This window comes from Odocoileus virginianus, chromosome X (assembly GCF_023699985.2).
Source record: "Odocoileus virginianus isolate 20LAN1187 ecotype Illinois chromosome X, Ovbor_1.2, whole genome shotgun sequence".
Taxonomy (NCBI): Eukaryota; Metazoa; Chordata; class Mammalia; order Artiodactyla; family Cervidae; genus Odocoileus; species Odocoileus virginianus.
Genome location: NC_069708.1, coordinates 28,759,895 through 28,771,159, shown reverse-complemented (window position 1 = coordinate 28,771,159; position 11,265 = coordinate 28,759,895). Strand labels below are relative to the sequence as shown.

The window sequence follows — 11,265 nt, the reverse complement described above, 5'->3', positions numbered from 1 at the left end:
TATTTCTGAATCTCACCTCCCAACACCAGAAAAAATTCTTTATTGAAATCTACTTTTAACACAACTTTTGCATTTTTGTGTTTAACTTTTTGTCTACAAACCTCTGGCACATACCAGCATTGTTGTTATTCAGTCGCCAAATTGTGTCTGACTCTTTGTGACCCCATGGACTGCAACATGCCAGGCTTTCCCATCCCTCACCATCTCTTGGAGTTTGCCCAAGTTCACGTCCATTGAATCAGTGATGCTATCTAACCATCTCATCCTCTGTCGCCCCCTTCTCCACACCACCATGTTGCTGCTAAATCACTTCAGTCATGTCCGACTCTGTGCGACCCCATAGACGGCAGCCCACCAGGTTCCCCCGTCCTGGGGATTCTCCAGGCAAGAACACTGGAGTGGGTTGCCACTTCCTTCTCCAATGCATGAAAGTGAAAAGTGAAAGTGAAGTCGCTCAGTCATGTCCGACTCTTAGCGACCCCATGGACTGCAGCCTACCAGGCTCCTCTGTCCTTGGGATTTTCCAGGCAAGAGTACTGGAGTGGGGTGCCATTGCCTTCTCCGCCACACCACCATAATATAACCATAAGACAAGGGAGTATATTCTCAGGTTTCAGAGAAAGAATCAACATGTCTTCTTAGAGGAAGTGGCTGCAATGTACTACTAAGAAAAAAAAAGCTTTATATTGTGGCTTTGCTAACAGGTTCTATAAAATCAGAATCTATAAAAATAGAGAAATGTTTCTTCCTTGTGGAACAAAAAGTTCACAGCAGGAAAGAACAATCCTCAGGGAAATCCAACTGCTATTGTCAAAGGCATACCTTTGTTGGAGGATATTAAGGGTGAGGAAGCTAACTTCTGAATGTAAATAGACAAGTACACTCAGAAGTAAGCTTCTTCACCTTTGTGATTCCCACATTCCCTTTATTAGATTGGAAGGACTTATTTTAATGCTGATTTTCTGTGATCAGCAATTTAGATGACCTTTTGTCTGGCCCATATTTTTTGGAGGCTATGAAGTGGCACCCTCTTTCTGAGATTTTCATAAGGATGGGGAGGATAAACTTCTCACTTCCAACCCAAAGATGGTTTTTGAAAAGGAAAGTTGTGCTCTGATTTTCTACTTTAATCACATTTTCTTTTAAATCATCTCAATTTAAAATGATTCAGAGTTCTGTTTCTGACCACTTGGATATGCAAGCAGTAAACTGGACCAACAAACTCCAGACAACTCTGCTCACTATAATCTAAGTTGTGTGTTTGTAACCTGTAAACTGCAGCTTCTTGGACCACATTGCCTTGACATGATAGGTAGGTAAAATGGAACAGACTGGAGATGGTGGCAATGAGAGAAACTAGAGAACATATACTATCCTTGTACTCATGTTCAATTTCACTGCTGTTCCACATTCTAACAGTAAATGGAATAGAGAGGCAGAACAGGGGAAGAGAGCTGCCTTTTCTAATGATTCAACCAAGCTGACTGTGTTGTTCTAGTCTGAGTTCATTGTTTTGGCAAGATTTGAAATTGACACTGCAGGTTGGAAGTTCTGAGATAACTGATGCTAGACAAGTATGAGCAAGGGACAAAACCTTTTTAATATTTATTGTTTTTAATAACAAGTGACAGTAGATTCAGAACCACCTCCTGATGTTTTAATAAACCTTTGTCTTGTTATGAAAATTCTGTTAGCTTTTGAATCAAACACTTGAAAAGGTAGCTAAAGATAGATACCTTTCTGCTTACCTTCTCCCCACCCCAAAAAGAGCGTCAATGGACACACTCAGCATCAAATGATGAACACAAGTATACATACACAAATGTGCATCCTGGCAGAACTTTTTTATGGTATATTACAAGCAAATTTCTGAAATTGTGAATAATAGAGTTGCAAGGGCTTGCAACTATAGCTTTCAATTATACAGCGTACCACCTAGTTCCCTGAGTGACTGACATAGCATCGCACACAGGAGTTTTCTAGGTATAGTTCCTAACAGTAAGTGATCCTTGAATTATCTTCAATCCATGGTGCATCCACTCATTCTGAATACTGTCTTACAAGGAATTATTACCTAATGTTGTGACTCCCCTGCTGATATCTTAAGAGACCAAAAAGACAATGCTAAAGGAAGGGCATTTTCCATTTCTCTTTGTCTTTCTTTCATTCAGATTTCATTCAGAGACTATGACCTGCTGAATCTCGATAGGCTGAAATCCACGAACAGCAGATGGGGTGGTGAAAAAAGTATTAGGTAGTTCCCCAGGGCTGATGGAGCCAGAGTCACTTTGCACTGAGCCTCCAGTGTTCTCAAACTGGGATATTTTCTTTTTGATCATCTTTCTCTCCTTGGCTCTGCGATTTTGAAACCAGATTTTCACCTGAAACAAAAAATGCTTTGGATTTAATGGGGCAACATACTGAATGCATTTTTCAAAGTGATTGCTGATATTGTTTGGGGACTTTAGTATTAATATTTACAAAGCCTTTTCACATGCATCACTTGAGCCTCACAATGACCTTGTGAAGCAAGCCCATTTGACAACAGGTTTTCTTTTTTTAAAAAAAAAGCTGAGACTCAGAGGGAAAATATATTGCATGAGATTAAATTGAAATCAAGCCCAGGGCCTCAGACTCTGAATGCAGTAGTCTTTACATTATACCTCACTCACCATCTTTGTTGCACAGGTAAAAATAAATAATGATAGAATGGCAGATTCTGAGACATGGTGATGAAAAGGGAGGGATTTAAATAGCAAAGGTGATTATGATCTGTCATTAAAACACTAAGGTTAGGGACTTCCCTGGCAACCCAGAGGTTAAGACTCTGCACTTCCAATGCACAGGACACAGGTTTGACCCCTGGTCTGAGAACTAGGATCCTACATGCCATGTAAAAATTTTTTTTAAAAGTAACGTTAATGAAACAGAACTGGGTGAACAAGGGTGATGAAGTACTATATCTCTTGCTGTGATATCATTGTGCCTTTATAAATGGTTGAAATGCAGACTACTTGGGATAAGACACTAAAGGACTTTGCAATTCTAGAATTCTATGATATCCAGGATTACTCCTAGACCTTAGTGGGGAAAAAAAAAGAACATCAAAGTAGTTATGTCATGTCAAAATCTGGGTGAGTGGAAACCACTGATTCTTGCCAAGATTTAATTTTCACTGAGTGTCCACAGTAAGCTAAATTTGAGGCAGGAATCATAGGATTAATAGACTACAGGAAATTAAATCTCCTAGCCTGAATAATAGAAAAACTTGCTTCAGGTATAAGCGTTGGTGTTCATTTACTGTTATAATTTGACTGATATAAGCCAGATAATTGCCATGATTGACAGATTTCCACTTCACACATAGATTGTAACTATTTCGGAAATCATATCAAGATTTTGAATTGGCTGACCAATTGTATGAGGATTTTAATCCTTCTCCATCCACTATGTCCCCAGCCTTGTTTCCACACCTACATAGTGCCCACCACACTAAGAGGTTCAATAGGGAAAAATATGGGCTTTAGGAAAGCTTTGAGAATGGCTTAGTCTTCTTTTGCTTCCCTCTTGCTTATAGATGTCCTTAAAATCTTAGCCTATTGAAATGCTTATATGAAAAATGTTAAATGTACTTCTGGTGTACCTGTCTCTCAGAAAGGCCCAAGTTGACTGCAAGCTCTGATTTTCTCCGAATGGTGATATATCTATTGCAGTGGAATTCTTTCTCCAGCTCCAACCTTTGATGATCTGTGTAAACTACACGGTACTTTTCTTTTGTCCTGGTTTTCCCTGTTAGGGGAGAAAGGAGTGTATTTAATCATATTTTTTTCCTTTGGAGATTATTTTGGTTGGAGGAATCAGAGCCACTGTCCCTACCCTTAGCTATTACTTTCAAATATAAAATAAGTACATTTTTTGAACCAAATATGTCATAAGTCCATTTTTTCATTAAGTACTTTGCTATCCGTGGCTATGTCACACACACACACACACACACACACACGCATTCAACACACCTATCACAGCACCATTGACATACTGTTACACCAAAGCATTTTAAAGCAAACACTTTAGCCATGATTTTCATTCCCTTCCCACTCACATATGAGAACAGTACTGGCAATAGTAGCACCATCCATTATACATGCACTCCCATTTATATTGTATACAGTTCTTTCATGTTGTCTCCTATTGAACCTCTCTCTCACCTACCCTTTCAACTTATGCAGAATGTGTCTTATTCCCATTGTACAGAGAAGGAAATCGAGGCTCAGTGTAGGTAAGTGGCTTTGTGCTAGTGGGCTTAGGAATGGGGACCCAAACATATACCTCTGACTCCAAGTCCAGTGTGCCAAATGTTATTCCTAGTTTAAATATGCTGGGCAGCATAAGAATGGCCCAAGTGTAGCAAACTGTTTTGTGATACTGACATTCTTATTACATGCACATTCTAGACAGAATTTCATTTGGATAATAATTAAAAAAGAAAACATGTATTGCCACTTAGATTCTGGTCTACAATAGCTCTATGGGCTTTCCTGGTGGTTCAGACAGTAAAGCATCTGCCTGCAATGCAAGAGACCTGGGTTTGGGAAGATCCCTGGGTCGGGAAGATCCCCTGGAGAAGGACATGGCAGCCCACTCCAGTACTCTTGCCTGGAGAATCCCATGGATGGAGGAGCCTGGCGGACTACAGTCCATGGGGTCTCAAAGGGTCGGACACAACTGAGCTACTTCACTTTCACTTTCTTTTCACCTATTAGAAAAAATAGTTTAGCTTTTTTGTTGCTAATGCTGTTTAGTCACTCAGTTGTATCTAACTCTTGCAACCCCATGGAGTGTAGCCCTCCAGCCTCCTTAGTCCATGGGACTTCCCAGGCAAGAATACTGGAGTGGGTTGCCTTTTCCTTCTCCAGGGATTTTTGAGGGAGTTTAAAAAAAATTTTCATTCCCGAATGGAAAATGAGTGGGGGAAGTAGGGGGTGTTGTTGACTTTACCAGAATAAAATGGGTATTCTAGTATTCTTTGAAAGGATATCCAAACATTTGCTTTGTGTTACAACGTTTAACTAATTTCTCATGCCCTCCTTCAAATAGAGTTTTATTCCTCCTTTTAAATTTTCCAAAGGTGATTAGGAAGTTTCTTTTTCTTTTCAATTTTTCTAACCCCCTCCAGGATCTTCCTCCTTTTCTCTATAGCTTTTGGCAACCCCCTTCTGATCTTCCCTGGTTGTTTTTGATGTGAAGTTTTGGGGAGCGATCTGTAAGACAAAGGTTTCTTTAAAGTGTTTCCCTAAACTCCATTGAGGTGTTAAGATGCAGCACAAGCTTAACAAAGGAGCTACATAGCATCAGATCCCATCTTGAACCCTCTTTACATTCAGGAACACCAGCCAATTGGTTTGGAATTTACAAGCCCTAAACAAATGTCAGACACCCTTTCATCTCCAGGAAAGAAAAAAAAAAGGGGACGTGAATGTAGAAACAAATTCTAGATGAGAGATATGTTTTAGGATTAAGTCATGGACTAAAGAACTAAACAAAACTTTCCTTCTTGAAAATGGAAAATGATGAGCTCCAGTCAGTTAATCTATCTCAAAGGCTCAAATTATGAGCTGGTTTTCTCTTTGTTTGCTTGTTTTTCATGGGATTTTTTGATACCAATTTTTTAACTTGAAGTATAGTTGATTCACAATATTGTGTTAGGTTCATTTGCAGCAACCTGGAAAGACCAAGACAATATTATGCTCAGTGAAATGTCAGACAGAGAAAGACAAATACTATATGGTATCACTTACATACGGAATCTAAAATACAATACAAATGAGTGTATCTACAAAACAGAAACAGACTCACAGATACAGAAAACAAACTTCAGCTGCTTTTCTGAATCTAGGAAACCGAAGTTCTGGCATTTGATATGTTACAAAGGCAGAATGTATATTTGAGGTCACAGTGAAAACATTGAGGTTTAATTTACTTCTAGAGCCTAAAATCTTAGAATCAAAGTATATCTTTGAAGAGATGGTCCCTAAAACTGTTTCTAATCCCAAAGTGACTGAGTGTTTAAATTCTAACTTGAGGCAGAAGTTAAAATTTAATGTGTGTATGTCTGTTTTCAACTCTTTGATAATCAGTAAATATAACCAGACTTCAAGAATTCTGGAAGGTTGCAATTCTTCCCCACCCCCATTGGTCATAAATTCCCCTCTTGCAGTTTCTTCTGAGGACAATAAAGTCAATACCAGGCCTCTTTATTTGCCATGAAAATCCTCACTCTTTCCGGCAATATAACCCCTAAAGAAAGGAGGGATGAGGAAGAGCCAGGCTGCATATCAAAGCTATGCAAAGTGTTAAAAAAAAGTCTGTTGCCCCAATCTTATGGATAAGACCTCAGACCTCAGACCTCAAGAAGACTAGATTAGTTGGAAATACTGACTTGCACGTTTAACGAAGAGAAATGAATTCTCATTTCCTGGTGCTCCTCTTGTGTCCCTCCTCCCAAGCTATTTTCTGTCCACTTACTTCATTGTCTCTTCCCTTAAATGATGAAATCTGATTGACTGGGTTTTGGACATGTTCTAGTGGAGCATAGAACCATATTTCCATACTAAAACACTAACAAAGTGTTAAAAGCAGTAACTTTTATTGTTCAAGCCATTCTCTTCTCCCAGAGACTATGACAGTGCTAAGAGTGAGGGCTTCCCCTTCTCCAGCACTATTGTGAGTTAATCTACGAAAATAACAAATTTTAAGTTGTATTACAGGGCTGCTTCAAAGCTCTATGGTGGGATTTCATTACTTGCCCTGACCAACGACTTTGACAAACCTCTGTAGTTCCCATAAGGAGACAGGATCCCTACAGAGTTTGCAAACAAATGTCATTATATATGATGACTTATCATCACCTAAATGTGCTCATTTGAGAGACTGGCTGTGAAAGTGCTATTAGGCAGAAAACACTCTCCAAACCTAAGGATTATGATGATGGTGACAGTGAGGGTAAAGATGATTAACACCAATCCCTTTCAATAGGGAACAGAGTGTAATTAACACCATCATAATGAGTTTCCATGCGATGGTAATCTTTTGCTGCTTTTAGTTAAAAATTGCATCCAAATTCATTTATAAAAATTGTCCAATTTAAAAAAATGATCGAAACCAAGAAAGATAATGATAAGCTTTAGGAATTGCTATGTAACTCATTTTCTGAAATGTCCTAACCGAAGAAAACCTTTTAACTTCCTTGGTTTTCTGTCTTTTGTCCGGTGGGTTAATCAGAATTATTCAAAGTCACTTCCTTCTCTCTTCTTTCCCACCCCTAAAAACAAAGCTCCTCTCCAGCCCTGCTTAGGTTACCGCCTTTCCAATACTCATACAAGGCTACAACTCTGGGTAAAATAAAAACAAAATGAGAAAATCCCTAGAGTAGTGCTGTCAATGTTTAAAATATGAAAATACTGAACTTTTAAACTGACAATGTTTAAAATATGAAAATGATGAACTTTTCGTGGAATATCTCTGTCAGTTTCCTTTTCACATAATTTTTAAAACAAGGTATGTTTTCAAACAGACTATTTAGGGAACAAAGCGAAAATAAAAATATCTCACTTAAATCAAATCTCTTAGTGGACAGTCATTTATTCTGTATGTCAGTCCCCTTTCTGTCATTCAAAAATCAAATGCCATGATAATCAGTATGAAATGTTTTCCAATTGTCCCCTAATGTGCGTATTTTTGTTTCTTTAACTTAAGGCTAGTTAAAACATTCTTAAATAATATAAAGAGTTTTCATTTGACTACCATAATCAAGGAGGGGTTACTTCCGTTTTGTAGATCATCTGTTTTGTTCTCAGCCATAAGTCAAATGTCCTATAATACTACAGAGTGAAGTATAAAATTTAGGAGGATCTGACTTATTCACTTAACAGATATTTGTTTAACACTCTTTATGTACTAAGCATACAAATAGATGCCTTTTGGTTTGGAGTGATACAGAGAGATGATCAGCTTAATTTTTTCTCAGGTTATCAGTTCAGGTTATCAGTTCATAACCTGAGATCTATGGAAGGGTTTTCAGTGTATCCATGAGTCGCCCCAAATTATTCAAATAAATGACATATGTGGGACTTCCCTGGCAGTCCAGTGGTTAAGACTCTGTGCTTCCACTGCAGAAAGCATGGGTTTGGTCCATGGTCAGGGAAGTAAGATCTTATATGCTGCTTGGCAAGACCAAAAAGTAAATAAAAATTTTAAAAATCTGGTGGAAAAAATGAAGTGTGTATATGTGCATTTGTGCCCTTGTGCATTTTTCTGGAAGAGGGTCCATACTTTTCATCATATTCTTGAATCATTGCTAAATATGTACTTAGGCTGCAAGAATAAAGCAAAGGGGTATTTTTATAAGACATTAAAATGAAATGGTGATTGAATTTAATAAAGCCTCATCTATAGGATAGGCTGCCACAAGTTAGTGAGGTTCTAAAATCATTCAACTTAGAATTTCTCATAGAAGTTGGAAAGAAAATCTTGTGAAGATGGTATTGTACAGCAAGGTCTGAAGACTGAGCTAAAGATGAAGACTCCATAGAGTAATTTAGAGTCCCTTTCTAAACTTTTCTTGGCACCAGAATTATACAAAAGAGAGACTCTGACAAATGCAAATGAAGACTATCAAGCAGAGAAACCCATCATATTTTCTCTTTTAAACAGAAAATTCATGACTAAAGATAATTATTTTACCTTGTCCTTTCCTTCCCGTTGTTTTGTCTTCCAAACAACATACTAGTGACTTTCCTTTTTTAAAGTATTTCAAAACATAATCCTGAACTGGAGTAGCCACTTTTCTGGCTTTTGTGTCTTTTGCTGATGGTTAGGTCTTAGTGAATAGGTGTTAATTACAACCCTAAGATTAGATATAATAACAGCCCTGACAGTTCCCCACCCTAAGCTTACTTTCTATTCTTTTTAGCCCTCCAACTCACTCTTATTTCAAAAGGCAGTATGCAGATTTACTTACAAACACTTTAGAGCTAAGTATTTAAGCTCTACTCTTAATTTGGGATTGTTACCCTAGTAATGTCCTAATCAATTGGAATTGCCTCCTCCAGGCTGAGTACTCTCAATGATAAAATTTGGTCCCTTTCCACCCTCTTGCTTTTACTATTTTTAAGCAGAGAAAAGGTGCAGAACTGTGAGCAGAAGCATAATCATTATGGGCAAATGCTTTTGAATTGTCATTTCTTCCCCAGAGGGATGAAAGTGATAGAGCTGAATTTTACTAATTTTCTCTAACGAAAGGGAGTGATGAGTTGGAATAAGAATGTGATAAAAGCACAACTATAGCTGAAAACAAACATCTCCCCACCTCCCTCCTCCAGCCCCTGTCAAAGATTAAAGCAGAGTATGCAGAGTACACCCCCACCCCCACCCCACACCCCTGCACACACCCTCCTCCCAGTAGCCGCCAACCAGCAGCTTGCTGGTAGGAGCGTGAGTTGGCATTAGACTGAGATCTCTGGGCTTTCCTATGTGTCCTGAAAAGCCTGTATCCAGTCCCTGCACCTCGAAATGCCTGCCTGTACTGTTAGGAGGGCTTTAATCCCTTTAACTTTATTGATGCTGGGGCTGATATTGGTGCACACCCCCTGGAATGTTAGGGTTGAGCAGCTTATTATGTCCCAGTGGTGTGCTGTAGCTTTCCATTGGTGGAAGGAAAGTTGTACAAAGGCTTCGGGTTTGAATTCAGCTGGCTCCTGCCAGCTTGGGCAAAGGAAACTGGAGCTTCTTTGAGAGTCCAGGGTGAGGAGGCCATTTTGCCATAAGGGTCTTTGTGGCTAAACTGGACTGCCTATTGCCAGTCAAGCACTAAATCTAAGTTGACCATCACCAGATTTGGGGGAGAAGCCAACCTGCTCAGATAGAGAAGGCTTTGAAATGGAACAGGCGAGCAGCAATGACTGAGCATAGAGAAACGTAGTTGTCCTCTCCTCATTCACCAGCTGACCTTCCCCGTGAATCTGTTTTCCTATCTGGGCAACTGTAGGCTTGGATCTTGATCTTTGTGGCTCAGTATGTCCATCGTCACCACGGTTGCTCCTTTGGCTGATCAGAAAATGATGCAAAAGTCCTCTACTGTCAGCTTAGTTTCAAGCACTACACTCTGTTTTTGAGCAGAGGCACAAACGAGGGAGGTCACTTGTGGTCTGGGGTCCTGGGCAGTAAGCCACGTAGTGGTCTCCTTAGCTAAGCTGTTCGGAGAGAAGTCTGAGAAGTAGGAGGACCAGAAGGCCAAGAGAAGTAGAGAAGAAGCAAAGGGAGTTAAAGGATCAGAGCATTGGTATCGGTTACTCACCAGTCACCTGCACTGTCTTGCGCATCCATGCATAGGGGCTGTGACGGCTTCTGCTAGAACTCTCACCTGCGATGCCGGCGTCGATGGGGAACAGTGATCCTCCAGCTGGTGTTGGCAGGCTGCTACCGCTGTTTCCACCCCCTGCGGGGCCCAGGTTGCTATATTCCGGTGAGCTGAAAGCGGCGGGGCTCGAGGTCATGTCGTTCATGGGGACCGTACCCATAGTACTGGATGGCCCGGGATACACGCTCCAGTCTTCACGAGGGGGACTATAGGGTGACCCCCAGGCTCCCAGCGGTGGCCCGTGAGGATCCATACCGGGCATATGGGGATATCTCATGTAGTGCGCATAAGAAGGGGCCGCTGCGAAGTTGGAGGCTGGCAGAAGACTCCCACCATCCCCAGTGGCACCAGCCCCGGCGGTGCCACCTCCTGCGGGGCTCCTGAGAGTGCTGGAGTACATGTCCGCTTCTTTTTCCAAAAGGCAGCTTCTGTACATAGTGGCTTGGATATGAGAAAGGAGCTCCCTAAGGCATCCTGAAGTCCCTATAAGGTCCCGCAGTAGGGAACCAGAAGTTTAGCTGCGCTGCACGCCCCTCCGACTACTCCATAGGCGTTTCCTACCCTGACGGTTTCCAGGTGACTGGTAGCCCTGTATAGACGGGCCCCCAATTGCTGGGCTGACGTCAAGGGGCTTTAGGCTTTTACATAACATTTGCATTCAAATGAACGGCCATTTCACTTTCACAAGGACTTGTTCACTCTACATCCTCTCCAAGAGATCCTATGCCTTTCAATCTCATCTTTCTCGCTTTTGTCCACCTGATCCCATAGCACTAACTTTGCACTTTCGGAAGCAGGAGCTCCCCCAGAGGTTTATGACCAGTCCCCCGCAAAGTGAGATAGAGAGG

The 11,265-nt window shown here is 40.6% G+C and overlaps 1 protein-coding gene across 1 annotated transcript; it reads right to left on the bottom strand.

Annotated features, from left to right (window-relative positions):
- Window positions 1-2,174: 2,174 nt before the first annotated feature.
- Window positions 2,175-10,853, bottom strand: CDX4 (caudal type homeobox 4). The gene is made up of 3 exons (XM_020889408.2): window positions 10,355-10,853; window positions 3,644-3,789; window positions 2,175-2,381 (listed from the first exon to the last, which is right to left on the bottom strand). Exons 1-3 carry the CDS (start codon window positions 10,851-10,853, stop codon window positions 2,175-2,177), a joined length of 852 nt encoding a protein of 283 aa, XP_020745067.2.
- Between the last annotated feature and the right edge of the window lie 412 nt (window positions 10,854-11,265).